This window comes from Mesoplodon mirus, assembly GCF_964341445.2.
Source record: "Mesoplodon mirus genome assembly, chromosome: 2".
Lineage (NCBI taxonomy): Eukaryota > Metazoa > Chordata > Mammalia > Artiodactyla > Ziphiidae > Mesoplodon > Mesoplodon mirus.
Window position 1 is genome coordinate 230,911,022 of NC_138977.1, and position 22,022 is coordinate 230,933,043.

The window sequence follows — 22,022 nt, forward strand, 5'->3', positions numbered from 1 at the left end:
CCAGAGGGTCGTTCACACACCTCTCTGCAGTACGGCCATGCTGACCCGTTCAAGGGTCCTGGCAGCCCACGCGACTCCCTTGAGCTCCAGCCCCTGTGAAGTGTGGCATCTGCCCTGAGGACCCCAGTGCCCCCTGCCAGTCCCACTTCCCGTCACTGTTGAGCTGCCTCCTGAGGACGCAGCGGGGAGGGGCTCGGACTTGGGGGAACGTGTGCTGGCGGGGGCAGGGCTGGGGGTGGTTGGCTCACTCGCTCTCTCCCCCCAGGTGGGCATCGTGCTGCATTACTCCACACTCTCCACCATGCTGTGGATCGGAGTGGCCGCCAGGAACATCTACAAGCAGGTGACCAAGAAGGCCCCGCTGTGCCCGGGGGCAGACCAGCCACCGCACCCCAAGCAGCCCCTGCTCAGGTACTGAGTGCGCCTGGCCGCCCCACCACCAGGCTCCAAGAGACCCCGGCCCTGGACCTCCCTCTGGGGCTCTTGCACAAGGGAACTTGGGGCCTGAGGACGACCCGATGGCACAGGTGGCCAGGGGCAGGGTGGGGCCCTGATGCTGGGGTGAGTGCCCTCTGGTGCTGCTGAGTTCCTGAGGGGAGAACCCCAGCACCCATGTTGGGTGGGCATGGGGAGAGGTGGTTCCGCGGTGGGTCAGTGCCCTGGTCTTGGCTTTGGTTTATTCACGGGTCTCAGAGAGCTAAGAGGGGAGCCTCGTCTCAAGGTGACCGCGTGGCTCGGGCATGGATATGGAAGCCCTGCTCCAGCCAGTTGTCCCTGTTGCTTCCTTGGGCCGGGGGGGTTCGAGATGGACGTGGTCGGAACAGGCCTGGGGCCGATGGGAGCCCCAGACCCCCTTCCAGCATGTGAGCCAGGGAGACGCTGGGGCACCAGCCTGCCGGGGCCACGGCAGGAGTGCATCTCACTTCACGCCAAGGAGCGATCTCGGCTCCTTTAGACAAGGACACACCTGCCCCCGTCACTGGGCAGCCGTCCGTGGCGATCAGGGTTTTGCTGGGCTCTGCCCTTCAATTCTCTAAGCCAAGACTGAACCCAAATCGGCCGTCGGCAGGAGCCAGGCTCAGATCGGCCTACGTGGCCCTGAGCCTGGGCACCAGCTGCCCAAAGCCATCCGGCTGCCACCGTCTCCAGGACGTCACCTGAGCTCGGAGAGCACAAGCCTTGGCTGCCCACTGAGCTTCCCCAGGGTACCCGCTGGTGGTGATGTGCAGCTCAGCCAGAGGCCGCCCTGGACACTGGGGCTGGGGGTGTGGAGGGGGACCCTTGGCGTTTGGGAGCCTTTTGCCTGGGATTCCTGAGACGATCCCAACCAGGTGGTCCCTGGGAAAGGCAGCTGCTGCCGCTGTGAGGTTGTGGCCCACGCGGGGGCACCAGGGACACCCGGGCCCTCGGACCGAGCTCCGTCTGGCTTTGCATTTGGAGGGACGTGGACCAGCGCTCAGTAAGCCCACAGCCCAGCAGAGTGCCCATTCTGAGGCAGATTAAAAAGCGCCCTGTGTTATTTAAGTGGATAGTGACCCCCCCCAACACCACCCCGTCCCCGCCCCCAGGCTTCCGACACTATTTGATTTTCAGGTGGAGCAGACGCGTTGCCACGTGGCAAGCAGGGGCAGTGGCGCTTTCGCAGTGACTTGGGCCAGGGAGGCGGGATTTCATCATCTCGTGTCCTGCCAGGGAGGCCCCAGGTCCCCTGGGTTTAAAAATCACTCTCAAAATGCGTTTGCGGGTCTGAAATTGATTGAAGCGCTGCCTGGTTGCTTGAAGACTGGGGTGGAGCTGTGGAGCTCGCTCTGTTTTTCTCTGACAGCTTCAAAATGCACGTGACCTGGCTGGGCACCCAGCACCGTGGGGCTCCGTGACCTGGGGCCTGGGGTGGGGACTGCCCCAGCCGCGCTGTCACACCCACAGGTCACTCAGGGAAACTGGCCGCTCCTGGTGCTGCCCGGAGGCCACTGTCACACCCCCGCCCCGGCGTCCACTTCCTTTAGTACAAAGGGCCTTGACACTGGGGCGTCCACGTAGCACTGTGACCCCAGTAGCTCCCTCGGTTATCAGCCTGCCAGTCGCCACCCCGTCCCGGCACGCACACCCGCCACGGGTGCAGACGTTGGAGGGTGGGGGCATCTGCTTCCGGCTCCCCCCATCACCAGCACAGTCTGCTCTCTCGGGCCCGGCCTGGCCGGGGGCTGGCGGCGAATGTGATGGGCCTGGGCCTTCTCCAGAGAGACAAGAGGCTGATCATAGGGACCCCAAAGGCTGGCGGGAGCCGTCAGGGACCAGAGACTTTCGTCCCCGGCCCCCGGGGCTCACATTCTGCCCTCCACACTCCAAGCCCCGCAGCCTCTGCCCTCAGCCTCCTCAACCGGAAGCATCCTAACCAGTGGGGCTCTTCCCACCGGCCCCGCAACAGGCGTCCTTTTACTGTGTCCTTGACCCCACTCCCAAGACTGGAAAGTCACCTGGGCTTTACCAACAGCGACAGGAAGTTAGCTGCTGGGACTTCCTGAGAGGGAAGCGCCCCAAAAGGCCACGTGCTGCCAGGGCATGGTGTGTAAGCTGTCAGAACAGAGCGCACCATGTCTTGCTGGACCCTCGGGGAGGGCTGGGCGGCACGGGCAGTGGCCAGAGCCCCTGTGTCCTCCCAGCCCAGCTCTGCAGTTTTCCACTGAGAAATAAAAAGAAAACAGTTGTGAAATCCCACACAAATATTAAAATAGTTTTCTCCATTTCTGCAAAAATGGCCATTGGACTTTGGATAGAGATTGCATTGAATCTGGAGAGCATGTGAAGATGTGTTACCATTTTAACATTATTGGCAGCAACCAATCTGTAAACACAGGATGTCTTTCCATTCTTCTTTTATTCCTCCCGGGAATGTTTTACAGTTTTCAGCACACATATCTTGTGCTCCGTGGTTAAGTTTTTTCCTAAGTATTTTTTTATGCTATTGTAAATGGGATTGTTTCCTTAGCTTTATATTCAGGCTGTTCATTGCGTACGTATAGAAATACAACTGATTCCTTGTGTTGATCTTGTGTCCTACAACTTGGCTGAAATTGCTCACTAGCTCCAGCAACTTTCCGTGGATCCTTTGGGATCTTATATACCTCATGTCATCTGCGTGTAGGGAGTATTACTTCTTTGTTTCCCATTTGAATGCTTTTCTTTCTTTTCTTGCCTAATCGCTCTGGCTAGGACTTCTAGGACTGTCTTAGTCCTCTCTCTTTTTCTCTTAGTCCAGCTAATAGTTAGCCAATCTTGTCAATCTTTTTGAAGAACCAACTTTGATTTCATCAATTTTCTCTATTTTTTAATTTTTCATTTTTGAAATAGGCGACATTTATTGAGCACATACTCTGTCATGCTCTGCGCTAAAGGGCAGGCACGTGTTTTATGATTATTCACAGTTTGTTTAGAACAGAAAATGTGTCTGACGCAAAGTAAGTTTAATAATACCTCATAGTTTACACAGTACTTTCACACACATTAGAGGGAACGTGACTATTTCTATTTTACAAAATAAGGAAACTGAGGCATAAAGAGATTCGAGGGTTGTCCCAGTTCATACATCAGCAGCTAATTAGTGATCGCCTCTACTGTATTTATCTCTGTGCTAGTGTCTATTATTCCCTTCCTTCTGCTGATTTGAATTCAGTTTGCTCTTCTTTGTCCCAGTTCCTTACAGTATAAAGTCAGATTCCCGATTTGAGATCTTTCTGTTTTGACTCTAGAACTTATGGCTATGAATTTCCCTCTGGGCAATGCTTTCGCTGATCCCACAGGTTGTGGTGTGTTGTGGGGTTTATTCATTCATCTCAAGGTCTTTTCTGATTGTCCTTGTGATTTTCTCTTCTACCCACTGGTTATTTATGAATGTGTTGTTTATTTTCCACAGATCATTTGGTTGTCAGGGGTGGGGTGAATCTCTCTAGAATTGTGCTGACAGTCTTAGAGACAGCTGAGTGAGGGGATTCCAAATGGACTGAAGGGCCCCGTGGCTGAGGGGAGAGATCTTGACTCCAGTGATGGGAAACATACTACTTCATTCCTTCCGGTGTTTGGAAAGCTCTGAGGTCAGGGTCAGGAGCCGGGAGGGCCTGGGGTGGAGGCGGGTTACTTTGCAGGTTCTGCTGTGGGGCTGCACGGCCAGGTTAGCTGTCTGCTTTCTCTAGGTGAGGAATGGAATGGGTGTGGAGTGTGGGCTCTAGGGGAGCACCTCGATTCAGGCCCCGGGCCAGGCCCAAGGGTCACCGAGCAGAGTCAAGGCCTTTACGGTCTCTCATGGCTGTGAGCTGAGTGTGAATTGGGTCCCTGGCCCGTCAGTCCTGCCTCAGGACTTCCTGCTGGGGTATCACCACCTGGAACAAAAGGGTGTACATTTAGACAAGGAGGTGCTACCCCTCAGCTTTGGGGGTGGGTGTCTGGGGATGGGACAGACTTAGAGTCTCAGCTGGGCCCAGGGTGTCAGCACCAGGACCTTCTGGTTTTCTTGGGGGGGGGCGGGTAGGCCTTGGGGAACCAGCACATGGGCAGCACAGGAAGCATTGTGAAGGGCGAGGGGGAGAGCGGAGGTGGGAAAGAACAGCAGGGGGCGAGAGAGGACCCTGCCCCACAGGGGAGCCGCCCAATGAGGGGGCAGGACTGGACCATGGACTCGGCCAGGAGCCCAGTCCAGCTCCCAAGGGCCCACCCAGCCCAGCCTCCACCACCAGGCCCCCTGATCCAGGACACAGCGCCGCCCACCCATGACAGGGTCCCCTCACACCAAGATGCCCGGAGGGACTCAAGGCAGAGCTCCCCACTCCAGCCGCCACTGCCCAGTGTCCATGCAGCCCTGGTCCAGCCTTCGGTCCCCAAGGTGCCAATGCTGTTTCTCAGAGGCCCCAACACAACTAATAGTGTATCCACGAGGGACACAAAACCACACCCACACTCCTGTGTGTCCACATGGACCCGAGCACACGCCCAGCACCCTGGTGTGTCCACGTGGACCCGAGTGCACGCCTGGCGCCCTGGTGTGTCCACGTGGGCTCAGGTCCACGTGGACCCTGGTGTGTCCACATGGTGTGTCCCTGGTGTGACCCTGGTGTGTCCACGTGGACCCGAGCCCACACCCAGTGCCCTGGTATGTCCACGTGGACCCAAGCACACGCCCAGCGCCCTGGTGTGTCCATGTGGACCCGAGCCCATGCCCAGTGCCCTGGTGTGTCCACGTGGACCCGAGCCCAAGCCCAGCACCCTGGTGTGTCCACGTGGACCCGAGCCCACGCCCAGCGCCCTGGTGTGTCCACGTGGACCCGAGCACACGCCCAGCACCCTGGTGTGTCCACGTGGACCCGAGTGCACGCCTGGCGCCCTGGTGTGTCCACGTGGGCTCAGGTCCACGTGGACCCTGGTGTGTCCACATGGTGTGTCCCTGGTGTGACCCTGGTGTGTCCACGTGGACCCGAGCCCACGCCCAGCGACCTGGTGTGTCCACGTGGACCCGAGCCCAAGCCCAGCACCCTGGTGTGTCCACGTGGACCCGAGCCCACGCCCAGTGCCCTGGTGTGTCCACGTGGACCCGAGCGCACGCCCAGCACCCTGGTGTGTCCACGTGGACCCGAGTGCACGCCTGGCGCCCTGGTGTGTCCACGTGGGCTCAGGTCCACGTGGACCCTGGTGTGTCCACATGGTGTGTCCCTGGTGTGACCCTGGTGTGTCCACGTGGACCCGAGCCCACACCCAGTGCCCTGGTATGTCCACGTGGACCCAAGCACACGCCCAGCGCCCTGGTGTGTCCATGTGGACCCGAGCCCATGCCCAGCGCCCTGGTGTGTCCACGTGGACCCAAGCCCACGCCCAGCGACCTGGTGTGTCCACGTGGACCCGAGCCCACGCCCAGCGCCCTGGTGTGTCCACGTGGACCCGAGCCCACGCCCAGCGCCCTGGTGTGTCCCCGTGGACCCGAGCCCACGCCCAGCGCCCTGGTGTGTCCCCGTGGACCCGAGCCCACGCCCAGCGCCCTGGTGTGTCCACGTGGACCCGAGCCCACGCCCAGCACCACCACACACAGCAGGCGGCTCAGTACGGCACTAGCACCGTCACCCCCACGCCAGTGTCAGGAAGCTGGGCGTTGCTCCACGTTGTTCTCGTCTCCTCCCCAGGAGGAGCCCCCCTCTTCCCAGCCTCCCCTCCTCTGTCACCCCGGCCCCCCTCAGCCACTGTACTCCCTTCAGACCGCTCTCCGTCCCCCAGGCCTCCCGCCCTCAGTGCCCTTCCGTCCAACCCCCATCCCTCCAGAGTCCCCTCGTAACGTGGAAGCACGCAGGGCCCCGACGCCGGATGCCGGTCCCCAGCCTGAGCCCCCGCCCTCCCCCGGCAGCCCCCGCTAGGCCGCCTGCTTCCACCACGTGGTGACGGCCCCTCCCCACGCCTGCCACTCCCTTTGCTCCCACAGGGCCGTACCCCCAGATCCCACAGAACGCTGCTGGCAGCCGCCCCAGTACATCTAACGGGGGCTTTGCTGCGTCCTCCCCCTGGACCGAGGGAGAGGACTGTCTCTGCCTCTTTGTCGCCTCAGAACCAGGCTCACAGCTCTTCCTCATTAAATGTCAAATCCACATGCAGATAAATGATAGTGATTCAGTAAATATTTTTTAATTTGGCCTTGAATGCATAACCTCAGTGCTAACCTGAGCTGGGCGCGGGAGGAAAGCAGTCTGATCAAAACTCTGTTCTGACGTGAGGACCAGAGGCTCGGCTATCATCACAGGACTCCCGGGGTCCCCCCTCCCCTGCTCAGCACGGAGGTGGTGGCTGCTTGGCTGTGGTTCCACAGAGGGACCCACACAGGGCCGCAGTGGGAGGAGACTCCTCAAGCTGAGTCTGGGAGAATCTGCACAGGCTAGCACGCTGGGGAGGGGTTTCTAGGAATGTAGACGCTGGGTGAGGGGTGATAAAGCACAGCTCCGGGAAGAAACGCAGACAAGGCCTTGAAGGGGGCTCGTTGTACTCACAGAGGGGGCCACGGAGCCATGCCAGGCACAGAAGGCACAGCCAAGGTACTCGACCCAGAGGTGCGGACCTTGCTGGGGCCCGGGGTGCAGTTGAGGGGCACTGGCACCAGGGAATTTCACTGGGTGGTCTGAAAGCAAACCAAGCAGCAGGAACAAGCAGAAGACCAAGTCCAGGGCTGGGCCTGCCGCGCAGGTTCAGCCGGTCGGGGTGTGATTTGCAGCGTGGGGCTGAGAAGGTGCTGAAGCTCCAAGCAAGAACCCAAGTGGAGGATCCTTCACATGGGAGCACCCTCCAGCAGCAGAAGGCACACAGGGTTTCTGCCCAGGGAAGCCGGCTGCGGGCGCATTCGGATCTGCCCTGGGGACCGGCTGCACAGGCTCCCCTGCAGCCCGACCGCCACAGCTGGTGACCTCCAGACCCTGGAGGAAGCAGGCACCCCCAGACCTGCCATTGGCACAAGTCTCCGGGCCAACCCACCACGTGGGACACCCTCATCCGTCAGTGACATGGAGAAACACCAAGACCCAGGTCCCCAGCCGCCAGCCTCAGAGAGCAGAGCCGGCCTGCTGGTCAGCACTTCCAAGTGTCAGCGGGGAGGAGAGGGAAAAAGCTGGGGAGGGAGAGCCTGGCTGAGAGACACAAACAGAGAAAACGAGGCAGGCGTCCACACTGAGGGCCCAGGAGCCGTGGCTCAGCCACTGCTGAAAGACCACCACCACGAGGAGGGCTCAGCACCCAAACTTCATGACTGTTGGTCTCTTTAGCCTCGTTCAGGCCCTCCTCTGTCCACGTCTCTACCTTCCCTGCCTGCGTCATCCCCACGGAAGGTGCCGCGTGTAACCTGGCGATCGTGAGTCTCCAAGCCCAGCCGCTCACAGGCCGTTCAGCCAGCGCCGGGGGAGTCACTAGGACAGCTGTGCAGGGCGCCGTCCGCAGCCTCTGTGGATGGGCTGGGTGGCCAAGGCCCCTCCGCCAGGCTCTCCGGGTGGACAGACCTCTCCACCCCTCCCGCTCCCTTAGTCTCAGTCCATTCGGGTGACGAAAACAAAACTCCACAGGCCGGCGGCTTAAACAACAGACACTTGTTTCCCATGGTCTGGAGGCCGACCGTCCAGGACAAAGGCACCAGCAGCTTCGGTGTCTGGTGAGGACCAGCTTCCTGGTTGCTAGATGTCCGTCTTCTCACTGCGACCTGACATGGCAGAAGGGGCTGGGAGCTCTCTGGGGTCACTTATAAGGCGCTAATCCCATTTGTGAGGGCTCCGCTCGCATGGCCAAGGCCCCACCTAATACCACCACCTTGGGTTTAGGATGTCAACATGGGAACGGGGAACATTCAGTCCACAGCAGTCGGCCAAAGGAAGTCTACCTCAGAATCAAACGGAGCTTCTTGCTGTGATTTTACCGATGCTCAGGGGCTAATTCCCAATTTAGATGCATGTAATTACATCCTAATTTTGCAATCTGTTCTGCCCTTTCTGATAAAGCGCACCTAGGTAGTTTCCTATTACTTAAGGTCAGCTGGTGGTTTTCTTATCTGGAAACTGCAGTTGGCGCTGGTGCCGAGGTGCCTACACCCTGGATGACAGGCGCCTGCAGAGCTGAGGCCCCTGGTTCGTCCATTAGCCCACGTGCAGTTGGCCTCGACCCTGGACGGCCCTGCCTGGTGGAGGGATAGTTCACTGGGGCTCTCTCTGCCAGGAACCCCTTCTCGCAGCAGTGATTAAAGACGGCCAGGGGCTTAGGACGTGCTCGGCAAGCGCTGGGCCAGGCGGAACCACACAACCCCCTGGCACGGCCACGGGGGCAGAGGGCTCCGGGGCCGTCGGTGAACCGAGAAGGACCCTCCAAGTCCGACCCCCGGGGCCCCGGGAGGCCACACCTGGGATCACGTCCTGGCTCACAGACCTGGCCCAGGAACACAGGGCTCCTTCTAGGTGAAAGCAACCACACGGCCCCACGTGCTGGCACCTGTCACTGAGAGAATCATGGCAATTGGGGTGCGGTTTCATGCTGGTCATCGTAAAGCGCCCTAGCTACATGTTAAATGCAGGGCACACTCTGAACAGGAGATGGTCTTGGAGCATCTGCATGGCGTAGTCAGGGCTCGGACAGGCGTCCCTCACTGTGTGGCCCTGAGGCCTTCATCCACCAGCTTTTCTCCAGGCCTCAAATCCTCAAGGGTTATCACCCTCCTCTGTCCACCCCGGTCAGTGCAAGCTGGACGTAAGGGTCTGCATCTCAGAGGCACATCGGTGGCTCTAAAAGCCACACACCTGGGCGATGGATGTGGACGGCTCTCTCACCTGAGCTGAAATCATCAACCTGATCTCTCGTATTTCAGAAGTCCTGAGCAACACAAGGAACGCTAACTGCACCAGGAGATGGACGCCTATCTGATGGACACCGGGTCTGAAGGGCGGTGCCTGGGCAGGTTCACAGGTCATCCTCCCTCCAGCTTCCATCCCCCCCCCCGACTGCATCTCCCTGTGGCTCAAGGACACGGGGAGGCCTGGCAGCAGTGACCCCCGTGAGAGTCGTTCATATCCGCTCTTCATGTCAGCGCGTCTCGTCCACAGAGACCCAGGCTCCACGAGGGCACGGACCAGCCAGGGTCTGTCGGCTGACGGCGGTTCCTCGGGCTCTCCTAGGGGAGGGCGCCTTGAGCACGTCTGGCACCGGACAGTGGATCGACTGTCCAGCGGGGCGAGGGGGACTCATGGCCCTCACCCCACAGTCAGGACCCTCATCACAGCCTGACGCGGCTTCTCCTCCCAGGTCCTTTCTGGGGGCCCCTTCACCCACTGGTCCCTTCTGGTGGCCGAGCCGCAGAGGGAGAAAGTGGCCTCTGCTGGCCTCCATCCTCTCTTGTGGCCCTTTGGACCCTCGGGGAAGCGATGCTCCCCCTTGACCTGGGAAGAGGGTCCTCCACTCAGCTCAGCTGACACAGGAAAGGCACTGGGGAGGCCACGGGGATTTCAAAGTCAGGTTTCCCTGCGGCCCTGGAGGCTTACGGATTACTAGCCTAAAAGCGGAAAGAGGGGAATCTTAAACAAAAGCCCGTTTAAAATACTGAAGCTCAAGTAGATGGGACCTGCGCTGCTGGAGCCAGAAACCCCAGTGGCCTGAGCTCACTGTGTGCCCGTCGCTGACACCACACCCTTGAGGGCAGCTGAGCCTGCCTGGAGCTGGGGATGGGCACACGCAGGGGCTCCTCACTCAGCCCCACAGCTGCCCGCCCAGGACCCGAGCGGCTTCGGCAGGGACAGCGCCCTCCATCTGGGCACTGAGCTGGCTGTCCAGCATTCTCTGTCCCAGGAGCTGGTTCATTCTGACTGGACGCTGGCTCCAGCCAGGCGAGTGCGCAGGGCAGGGCCCAGGCCCAGCTCAGAGGACAAGACGGGGGACGGTCAGGTGCCCGGGCAGGCGGGTGGCGGGGTCAGAGCTGCCAGAGCCCACACTCTCCAGGCTCTGCGGCACCCCAGGCTCAGGGAGAGGGCTGGTCCTTTCTCTTTCTCTTCCTTTTTTTTTAAACTTTTTTTTTTTTTTTGAGAAATAGAGCATTTACACCCCAAATAAGTCTAAAATATCAGCACAGGTTTATGAAATTTTCGTGTGCCCTTCAGGGGAAGAAACAGAAGCCTCCTCTATGGAAACCTCAGCCGTGCCCACACCCAGTCCCCTCCCTGTCCTCATTCATGACTTTTATTGCCTTTTTTAATAGTTTTACCCCCCAAGTATGCACCCCTAAACACCAGTTTTGTCTGCACTGACTTTGAGCCGTATCCACATGGAATCGCTCATTTCATATTTTTATCTGGTTTCTTTCACCGCACAGCGTGTTTTTCAGACCCGTCTCTGTAACTGTGTCACCATCTGGCCGTGTGACGTGGACAAATGACCAGTTCTCCTGCAGTTACGCTGCTCCTGGTGGCGCTGGAGGGGGGTGTGACCCCACCAAACCCCTCAGCCCTTGCCCCTTTCCCTCGGGGGGACCTCTTGGGGGTCCCATCTGCCGTCCCCTGCTGAGCACCCAGCCTCCTCCCATCCTCCCTCTGGGCCGTGCATCCGTCCATCTGTCTGTCCTTTGCCATAGGACAGCACACACCCCCTGCATCACCTGGGGCTGCTGGTGTTACAAACGGCTGTCCCGACTCCTACCAGCTGGAAAGCACCCTCTGAAGCAGGAGTCTGGGGCACGAATGCTGCGTCCGGTTAACAAACCCGTCATTCTCTACAGATGCCTCGCACACTCAGCTCTGTGATTCCACCGCCACTTACACTCCTGACTTCCGCCTGGGACGGGAATTTCTGGGTGGTGTAAGCTGGGGACCAGGTTCGTTTCCTGCTCCTGTTGGAAAACATCACCACAAATTCAGGGGCTTAAAACTACACAGATTTATCATCACACAGTCCTGGGGTCAGACGTCTAAACCAACCCCCCTGGGCTAAATCCACATGTGGACAGGGCTGGCCCTTCCGGACGCTCCAGGGTCGAATCCATTTTCGTGCTTTTGCCCGCTTCTAGTGGTGGCTGCACCCTCGGCTCGCGGCCCCTCCAGCACTGGGGTCACGACCTCACGGAGAGGCTGCGGCTGGACTAGAGTTGGCTGGTTGGGGTGGAGAGTGGAGGCTGCGGCAGGAAGGTCCATGCGGGGGCGGGGGAGCCGGGGCAGGTGGGGGGCGGAGCATCCCCGCCGTGGAGCGCCCAGCGGCCGCAGCGAGAACAGCCGCCCTGGCCGAGGGGCCGGAGGCGGCCTCCAGCGCCCTCTGCTGACCGAGCCTGTACGACGCCCCGCGACCTGTACTCGGCATGGCCCCCCCGCATTTGTGGACTTGGAGCCGGAGCAGCCCAGGCAAAGGCCAGGCGAAGCTCCCTGCAGAGGAAGAGGCGCCCGGGGGCTGGAGGGCGCCTGGCCGGAGGCAGCAGAGAGGCCGTGACCGCTCACCCTGCAGGACTACAGGGCCAGGGCACAGGCTGGCTCCGGCTGCAGCCTGGCCTTGGCGGGGAGGACGGTGTCAGCTGCGTGGGCCCCGACTGTCCACCGCGGGCAGAGCAGAGCCAACCTGCTGGCTCCAGGGCCCCGGGTGCCTCTCGGCCTCCAGGGAAGAGAGAGGCGGCGGCAGCACTGAATGGCCCGGGCTGGGACCCACGGCGGGGTCTCTGGTCAAGCTGTCCCCCCCACCCCCCGGCTGTGGCTTAGCCATGTCGCCGGTTTCTCCATCCACCCAGACACCAGAGAAGAGACCATCCCGGGCCCCCCGCTGCAGGGCTTCTTGGGGCCTCCCTGAGCCATGGGGCCACGGGGGGCGGTGCAGGCTTGAGCAGGGGTCCGTCCCATGCATGTCACATCCCGTGGGGCCGCCTGCCGATGCACCTCACCGTGTGCTAAAGGTGTCCTCCTGATCAAACCCCAGGTTTCTCTCTGAGCAGCCCCATCAGCAGTGGGAGCCGAGCGGCTGCAACATGGGGGCACGGAGGCCCGCAGGCCAGACCCCTGTGCTGCGTGGCTGGAGCAGGACCCTCGGGCCGGTCCGCAAGCATTCGCTCCCCTGGGAAGACTTCCCCAACTCACTGAGGCGGTCGGGCCATCGTCCCTGCAGTTTTATCTGGCCTGGCCGCTGCCCCGCCTCGCGCTGGGCTGGAATCCCGGAGGCTGGCTCACGGCGCCTGCAGGGTCTGCGGGCGCTGCTTATTTCCCTCGGCCCCTGCACGGGGGCGGGAGCACCCCCAGCCTCTGGCCCTCAGTCTGCCCCTCACTCAGGCCTCGGGCCACACTGGCCTGTGACAGTATCCTGTGAATCTGGCCAGTTTCTGGGCAGTCGCTTCCCTTTTCCTCCTGCTCTGGGCTGGCCGGGTGGGCTGCGTGCTCACACCCGGAGCCCCAGGGAAGGCACTCAGAGCTCATGCCCCGAGGTGCTCGGACGAGTGCAGGGGCCTGCCCCCCTGTGCCCGCTCTCACCTACAAATAGCGGATGTCCCACGAGAACAGAGACTCGGCACCTCTCTTCAGAGGAAGGTGCAGTGCTGGCGGCAGCTTGAGGGGAACGGGGTGGGCGAGGCCCAGAGAACATGCAGGTGACCCGGGCATGCAGGGAACAAAGCAGACGGCACGGCAGGCGCAGAGGAGGTGAGCCTGGAGCCGCAGGACGGACGGAGCAGCGGGAGGGCCCAGGGTCCAGGCAGAGACAGAAAGGGGAGGCCCAGGCAGGAGTGAGCCTGGAGGGGCTGCAGGCAGCGATGCGGGTCTGGCCCGCAGAGGTGCTTGGAGGGGCTCAGTCACCTGTCACTGGTTGTCATCAGGCTGAAAGTGCTGCCTACACAGGCCCCACCTCCCAGAAAGAGCTCTGACAGTTTCTCTTCAAGTGGGGAGCCCCCAGCCTCACCCCAGGAAGGGAGGCCCTGATGGAGGGGCCGTGCTCAGCTGTTCTCTCCATGGGGAGACCCCTAGCCAGCCTGGATGGGACACAGCCAAGTGTCCCTGTCCACTGTCAGGCTTCCCTCCAGGACCACACGGTCCTGATGCTGGGGCTTCGTAGTCTATCCTGCAGTCCGTCTTTTTTTCAGGATGGCCTTCGATAGTCCAGACCCTTTACATTTCCATATCAATTTTAGAATAAATTATCCACTTAAAAAAAAAGAATCTGCTGGGATTCTGGTTTGATGTCATCGTAAACAGCACTTTTATTTTCCAGTGGTTTCCTGCTCATGTACAAAGTATAAGTGACTTTTTGTGTGATGAGCTCATAACCGTCTAAATTCTCCCGTTAGTCCCAGCAGTTGTCTTGGAGACGCCACAGCATTTTTCAGGTAACGAGTCAGGTCACCTGCAAACAGAAATGTACTTACTTCATTCTCACTGGTGCCTTTACTTCTTTGCTGCCTCGTCAGGGTGCCGGGGCGTCCAGGACCCGTTTGCAGGGACTGGGGGGAGGGGCACCTTGTCAGTTCCTGATCTTGGGGAAGCTCTACCGTCTCACCATCAAGGATGACACTGGCTACCAGTTTTCATAGACGCCTCCCAGCAGGTTGAGGAGATTCATCGATTCCTAGTTTGCTGAGATTTTTTTATGATGAATGCATCTTAAATTTTCTGAAATGTTTTTGCTACACCTATTAAACAATCACATGGCTTCTCCTTGCGTTTATATGATGAACTGCATTGATCGATGTTTATGAATAACAGGCTAATTTGCATTTCTGTGATCATTCTTACTTGGTCATGATGCTTTGTCCTTTTCATAAAGTCCTAGATTTCATCTGCTGACACACTGTTGGAGATGTTTGTGTCTGTGTTCCTGAGGGTTGCTGTGTGTAATCAACTCTTTTTTAAATGTCTCCATCTGGGCTGGGTATCAGCTCATGCTGGCCTCATAAATTGAGTCAGGAGGTGTTCCCTCCTCCTTTATTTTCCGGAAGAGCCCATATCAGATTGGTGTCCTCTCTTCCTCAGATGTGTGTTCTGATTCACTGGGGACACTCACAGAGCCTGGAGCTTCTCTGTGAGATGTTTGTGGATACTGAAGTCAGTGTTTTCACTAGAAAGAGAGTATCCAGATTTTCTAATGCTTCTCGTTTCAGTTTTGCTAACTTGTATTTTTCTCAAGGAATTGATCCATTTCATGTAAGTTGCTAAATAGTTAGTGTACAGTCCTTTATAGTTTACTCATGTTTCCAGTGTCTGTGGGTGGACAATGCTGACCCCTCCTTCCTGATGCTGGCAAGTTGTGCTCTCTCTCTTTACCCCTGATCAGTCCAGCTATGAGTGTATCGCTTTGTTGACTTTTTTTTTTTTTTCAGGAAATGAATTTTGGCATGATAATTTTCACTATTTTTTGTCTTCTTTTTTCATTTATTTCTGTCCCTGTTTTTGTCATCTTCTTCCTCCTGGTTACTTTGAGTCTACTTCGCTCTTTTGTTTTTCTGACCTGTTGAGGTGCAATCTTCAGTCACTGAACTTTAGACCTTTCTTTTTTTCCTCATAGAAATACTCATGGCTATGAGTGTCCCTCTAAGCCCTGCATCCCAGAAATATTATACTGTATTTTTTCTCATTCTGATTAAAATATTTTCTAAATTCCCTTATGATTTCTTCTTTGATCCATGAATTATTTAGAAGTATGTCATTTCATTTTTCAGATATTTGTGGTTTTCCTAGTTAGTTTATTGCTATTAGTTTCTAATTTAATCTCACTTTGATCAGAGAATAAACTCTGTATGATTTCGATACTTTTACACTTATCAACACTTGTTTGATGGAGCATCACATCGTCTGCGATGGTAAATAGTGTGCACTTGAAAAGAATGAGTGCTATGCAATTATTGGGTGTGATGTTCTAGAAAGAGCAATTAGGGAAAAGATTAATGTTATTGTTCAGATCTTCTATTTCTTTACGAATTTTTTGCCTACTTGTTCTATCAATTGATAAGAGAGGGGAATTCAAAACATCAACTATGATTTTGGAATTGTTTATTTCTCCCTTTAACTTTGCCCATTTTTGCTTCACATATTTTGAATCTTCCCTTTGGCTCCCACACATTTACATTTTAATGTCTTCTGTGAACTAACATTGATATCATTATGAAATGCCCCTCTTTCTCTCTTCTCTTAAAAGTTTATTTTGTCTGGTATTAATGCAGTCACTCTGGCCTTCTTGGACTCAGTTAGTGTGGATAGCTTTTTCCATCCATTAATTTTCAACCTCTCTGTGTCTTTTTACTTAAAATGTTTCCTCCTATTGTAGACAGTATATAACTGGGTCTTGCTTTTTTGCTGTTGTTAATCTATTCTGATTATCTCTGGCTTTGACGTAGAATGTTTATTCCATTAAAATTTAATGGGGGGCGTCCCTGATGGCGCAGTGGTTGAAAGTCCGCCTGCCGATGCAGGGGACACGGGTTCGTGCCCCGGTCCGGGAAGATCCCGCATGCCGCGGAGTGGCTGGGCCCGTGAGCCATGGCCACTGAGCCTGCACATCTGGAGCCTGTGCTCCACAGCGGGAGAGGCCACAGCAGTGAGAGGCCTGCGTACCACAAAAAAAAAAAAAAAAAAAAAAAAATTAATGCGAGTTTTGTTTGGTCTCCATTTCATTATTTGTTCTGTTTTTGCTCCATTTATCTCTTTTTTTTTTTCTGTCCTCCCTTCCCTTTTTTATTTTCTTCTTTGGTTATTTTAATATTTTGTAACATTTCATTTTAATTTATCTATTAACTTTTTACCTATTAGCTGTTCATAGTTGCTTTAGGGATTAAAATCCACAGCCTTTCCACAGTCTTTTTAGTTTGAAACTTACACTATTTCATGTAAAATACATTAGAAACTTTGCAACTGCATGGGACCATCTCTCCTCCCACCCTCTTTATGCTACAGACACTATAGATAGTGCCCCTACCTATACTGTAAACTCCTCAAGGCAGTGTTAAAATTCTTTCTTTAAGCACCAATATATATTTTAAAGAAATTAAGAGGAAACAAAATCTTTTATATTTACCCAGATGTTCAGTATTTCTGATGATCTTCATTCCTCCAAGTTTCTGTCTGGTACAGCATCCTATCATCGTAAAGGATTTTATTTGGCATTTCTTTAAGTGCAGGTCAGCTGACAACAAATGCTCCTGGTTTTACTTTTGTTAGAATGTGTCTTTCTTTCTCCTTCATTCTGGAGGACGTGCCCTCTGGATACAGAATTCCGGGAGGCACGGAGTCCCCAGCCATCACTGGGTGTGACCATGTGCAGGATCATCCACTTCCACCCGTGGACCTGGAATCCATGTCACTCCCCTCACTGGGGGCCTGGTGCCCTCCCATTGATTTGGGCATTTGTGGCATCCTGTGAATGACACCCTCTTATGGGGGATCGTCCCCGAGCTGGCCCCTTGCTCTCCCCACCAGAGGCACCACCCATCACCGTGTGTGACAACCAGCACGCTCCATGGCCAGGTGCCCGTGGCACAGGTGCTTGGCAGTCCCCGGCCCTTGCACTCCCCAGGATCCTGCTCCAACACCCTTGGATAGAGCTGTTGGCTGCGGCCCCACAGATGGGACAGTCAGCTCACGGGGGGCAGGCAACTCCCTTCCAGGTGAATCCCTGTCCTCCCAGGGTGGGGTCAAACACCAGAACTTGCCCCCAAGCAGCTGAGAAACTGGGCTGCCAGGCAGCACACAAAGGCACAAGGAACGGCCCCTGTGAGTTTCTCACCCTGAGGTTATGGGGCCAACTGGCCTGAGCACGCATGGCTAGTCACTGACGCCAGCCACCTGCTGGAACAGGCGTTACCTGGGCTCGGGCTGAGAGGCCCCAGCGCCGGCGGGATGAGCAGCTCCGCCTGAAGGGGGACAGGCGGCTGACTACAGCGTCCACCACAGCCCTGTACTGTCCCCCATGGAGCATGCAGCCCCCTCCACCCTGTCCACTGTGGTTCCCCCTCCACTCAGGGGCTTCACGTACTCCCCGTTATTTCTGCCGCGTGAACCAGGGCACCACATGTTCCCAGATGCACGTGCTGGGCCCAGCCAGGGTCACCTCTGCACAGGTGTAGCAGCGGGGGGGGGGACACATGGAGGAGACGTGGGGTGACCCAGGGGGTGGGGGGATGTGAGGGAACATGGGGGGCAATGCAGGGGGTGGGGAATGTGGGGTGCAGGGCTCGTGGGGGAGGGGGCGCAGGGGAGGCCAGGTCGGGTGGGGAGTTGGCAGCAGCTCCGCCACCAGGGTGGACAGCTGCTCGGCCAGGACGCCTGGGCCTTGCCTCCTCCGCTCTGCCCCGAGGAAGGCGAGAGGGGGCTGCCCTGGGGCTGCAGGGGGACTTGGAGCGCAGTGAGCAGCCCCTTCCCGCAGGTTCTACCTCATCAGCGGAGGGGCCCCTTTCATCATCTGCGGCATCACTGCCGCCACGAACATCGGGAACTACGGGATGGAGGACGAGGACTCTGCGTAGTGAGTACCTGGCGCGGCGCGGTCGGGGGGCGGCGTGGCCCCGCCCAGGAGCGCCGTCCTCCCCACACGCGGGCTTCCCCGCCTCCCATCCCCCACCCGCCGTCCCCCACTCCGGTCCCCCAGGCACTGTGGGCTGGAAGGAGGGGTGGAGGGGGTGCCCACGGCAACAGGGCCGCCCCGCCCAGGACCGCAGAGCGTGGACCCGGCCATGCGTAGGAGCCGAGACAGACCCCGCCCCGTCGGCGCCCCCAACCCCAGCTCTGCCGCCTCTAGCGCCCCCGCGGCCGGCGGGTGGGCTGGGGCCCTCGGCCTCGCTGGCCCTGGCCAGGCCGCTCCCACCGTGAGGCCACCGGTCGGCTGCACCTGGCAGTGGCTTCTGTGGGCTTCTCAGGCTCCGGGGCTGCAGGGTCCCCCCGGGCTCTCCCCGAAACCGCGCCCCCTGCCCTTCACCGTAGAGCCTCCTGGGGAGGCCGGCCTGGCCCCCTCGCTCACAGGAGCCAGCGCCAGCCCCAGGTCGCAGCACGGCCCCCAGCCGACCCCCGGCGCTGGAGCCATGCCCGCACCCTCACACTTCTCCCCCAGTTGCCCCCCCCAGGGCAAAGCCCCGCAGGACACGCAGGCCCTGTTCCCCCGGGGCTCACCCCTTCCTGGGCCCAGCACTGCGGCCCCACCAGGCCCGGCTGAAGCTGGGAGGAAAGGCAGCCGCCCGAGAAAAGCAGCAGCGCCAGAGAGGCGGCCCGAGGCTCGGAGCCCAGGCCTGGCTGCGGCCTGCAGGCCACCGCCACCACCGGCGTCCCCAAACTCCCACCACGCTGTCTGGTGGAGGCAGCAAGGGCGGCCCCGTCCCGGTTTCGTGTGTCCCCTTTTCTCACGGTGACCCTCCCGCGAGCTCAGGGAAGCGGTGACCCCTAGTCCCACCCGGTGCCCTGCCTGGTGCGACCCCCTCGCTGACTTGCTCTCCTCCCACAGCTGCTGGATGGCCTGGGAGCCCAGCCTGGGTGCCTTCTACGGGCCGGCCACCTTCATCTCCCTGGTCACCTGTGTGTACTTCCTCGGCACCTACGTCCAGCTGCGGCGCCACCCAGAGCGCAGGTACGAGCTCAGGGAGCGGGCGGAGGAGCGGCAGCGGCTGGCAGGGCCAGAGGCCGGCCAGAGCCCCGGGGCCCCGCTGGCCACGCCGCCCGCCCACGATGCCCTGGTCACCTCGCTGCTGCAGAACGAGCACTCGTTCAAGGCCCAGCTGCGGGCCGCCGCCTTCACGCTGTTCCTGTTCGTGGCCACGTGGACCTTTGGGGCGCTGGCCGTGTCCCAGGGCCACTTCCTGGACATGATCTTCAGTTGCCTGTACGGCGCCTTCTGTGTGACCCTGGGGCTCTTCGTGCTCATCCACCACTGCGCCAAGCGGGAAGACGTGTGGCACTGCTGGTGGGCCTGCCGCCCCTCCCGTGGGGAGCCCCACGCCGCGAAGCTCAGCGCCCGCCCCACGCTCGACGCCAACGGGGATGTGCTGAGCCACGCAGCCTGCCTGCAGGACTCACCGTGTCCAGGCAAGACGCTGGGCTTCGGCCACCCGCCAGCCGGCCACTGCAAGTTGACCAACCTGCAGGCCACCCAAAGCCACGTCAGCTGCCTGTCACCAGCCACACCCTGCTGTGCCAAGATGCAGTGCGAGCAGTTGATGGAGGACGCAGCCCACGTCCACGCGCACGAGGAGGACGCCTTCGGGCACGACCCGCACCTGCACAGGTGCGTCCAGGGCAGCACTAAGCCTCACTACTTCAGCCAGCACCGGGCAGCCACGGCCGAGCAGGAGTACGCCTACCACATCCCGTCCAGCCTGGACGGCAGCCCCCATAGCTCGCACACGGACAGCCCCCCCAGCTCGCTCGAGGGCCCAATGGGGCCACACTCACTGGCCTGCTGTGCCCAGGGTGACCCCTTCCCCTTGGTCAGCCAGCCCGAGGGTGGCGACGCCAGCCCCGTGCTCTATGGTTGTCCCCCACGGCCCGGCAGGGAGGCAGCCCATGGTCCGGCCCACTTGGAGATGCTCCGGAGGACACAGTCCCTGCCCTTTGGCGGCCCCGGCCAGAACGGGCTAGTCAATGGTGATGCACGGGACGCTGCGCCCTTTGGCTCTGACAGCACGGGTAACATCCGCACGGGGCCCTGGAGGAACGAGACGACCGTGTAGCAGGCGGGGCTCTGTCACCTTCGCCCACACGGCCTGGAGGTGCTTCAGAGCAGAGCCAGGACCTCGGCCACGTGAGGTGGGCAGGGGGTCACCACGTGACCCAGCCTTGGCGGCACTGCCACTGACCCCTTCGTTGGAGGACCTGAACGGGAAGACGCTTTGGGCTACGTCGGCCTCCACAAGGGCAGCCGGACGGTCCACGTCCACAGTCACCTGCTTTCATCCCATAGTGCCCAGTCCCCGGCAGCCCAGGGCAGAAACCCACCCTCAGCGCCCGGCGTGTATCCCATCTGCCCCGCCACCTGCCTTGCTAGGCCTGGCCACAGCAGGTGGCGCCCCCGATATTTCCTAGTGTTTAATGTGTGTTTTCTGTTTAGGTTTGCTCCTCGGGGCAGGCAGGCAGCCTGCCTGTCAGTCCAGAGCGCTCTGGGCAGCTGCCCCAGGCCCCTCCACTCTCAGAGGGACTCGAGCCAGCACCTCTGCCCAGTGCCGGCTCCACCTTCACCCCCGCCCCGCAGGCCTCAGAGCATCACAGACGCTGGGGCAGCAGCCGTACTCTGGGAGCACAAGGGCAGAGGGACTCTCGGTGACCCTAGGCCTTCCAAGGGCCAGTGGGGTCTCTGAGGGGCCTGTGCCTTTGGAAATGCCCACACACCCTTTAATGTAGACTCGACTTCCGAAGCCAGGTGCTGTCAGGAATGGGTCCCGCCCGCACCATGAGCGTTTGGGAACAATAAAGTCCCCTGCCACAAAAAGAGAGGGTCTGGCATTTCCATGAACATCTGGGCACAAAGCCATGACATAGAGGACAGATGTCAGTGACAGAGATCCTTCTGTGACAGCAAGTGGCATGTCCCATGGGAAGGGATCCACGGGTCCCCGTGGAGAAGCTGAGACACCCAAAGGGATGTGTGTGTGGGCCTCTGCAGTCTTTGCTCCCTCCCTTCATCTCCCAGGGTCTGTAACACATGTGCAGACATGTGCACCCACACACGTGTGCACACGTGTTGGTGCATGTACCACATACATGTGTGAATGTGCCACGTACATGCACATGTGCATCACGTGCACACTCCCCACATGTGCACAGTACACCATACATGCACAAGAGTGCACACATATGCACTGCACACAGCATACATCACACATGCCACCCGTGCACACACGTCTACTGCGCACAGACATGCGCACAGCGCGTTACGCACACACAGGATAGAGTGTTTTCCAGCCATCCAAGCACCGAGCTCTCCTTGCCCGGTGCAGCCTCATCACCAGGACTTGTCAGCCTCTGTGTCTTGGGCGGGGACTCCAGCAGGAGCAGATCCTTACTCACACCCACCTGGGTTGGGGGGTATCCGGTGTCCCAGGTGAGATGCCCAGTATCTGAGCACAGGAGCCCCACTTCCTGGAGTTCCTGTAAACCTAACAGTGACGTTGTAACAGACCAAGGTGGCCGGTACCTGCCCCGAGCCCCATGTATCCTCACGTGTCGACCAGACGGGCAACCGATGACCGCTGGGTGTCTCCTGTCTCCACCGCCGACCAGCCTGCTTGCCCGCTCCTGCGGCTGACAGGACCAGCGCCCCTGGGCTGTGCTGGGCACACGCTGCAGGTGCAGAGCCGTCGACGAAATACAGTGTTGTCCTTGTTGGCACTTTGGGAGGCTGGTTCATAGCATCCGCAAGCATCTCTCTCCCTACAGGGGGGCAGGCCCACCGTGGTGCCCGGGGCTGGGAGAGGCCGGGGAGCCACGAGACTGTCTTTCCGGCCCCTCCAGAGGGCGGCCCCCATTCTTCCTGCCCCGGCGCCCCTGACAGACCAGAGGGAGCAGCTCATCATTCAGACCAAAGAGACTCGACGTTAAATATTAAACATT

At 59.0% G+C, this 22,022-nt stretch overlaps 1 protein-coding gene across 1 annotated transcript; it reads left to right on the top strand.

Annotated features, from left to right (window-relative positions):
• Positions 1-265: 265 nt before the first annotated feature.
• Positions 266-20,189, top strand: ADGRA1 (adhesion G protein-coupled receptor A1). The gene is made up of 3 exons (XM_082610948.1): positions 266-411; positions 17,857-17,955; positions 18,925-20,189. The coding sequence occupies exons 1-3, from the start codon at positions 302-304 to the stop codon at positions 20,144-20,146; spliced, it is 1,431 nt and encodes a 476-aa protein (XP_082467074.1). The 5' UTR covers positions 266-301; the 3' UTR covers positions 20,147-20,189.
• Positions 20,190-22,022: the final 1,833 nt, after the last annotated feature.

Bases quoted from the DNA above. Each gene is read 5' to 3' on its own strand.
- ADGRA1 (XM_082610948.1), top strand. From the start codon at position 302: ATGCTGTGGATCGGAGTGGCCGCCAGGAACATCTACAAGCAGGTGACC. The intron at 412-17,856 runs GTACTGAGTGCG...CCCTTCCCGCAG, and splicing joins CCCAAGCAGCCCCTGCTCAG to GTTCTACCTCATCAGCGGAG. The intron at 17,956-18,924 runs GTGAGTACCTGG...CTCCTCCCACAG, and splicing joins GAGGACGAGGACTCTGCGTA to CTGCTGGATGGCCTGGGAGC.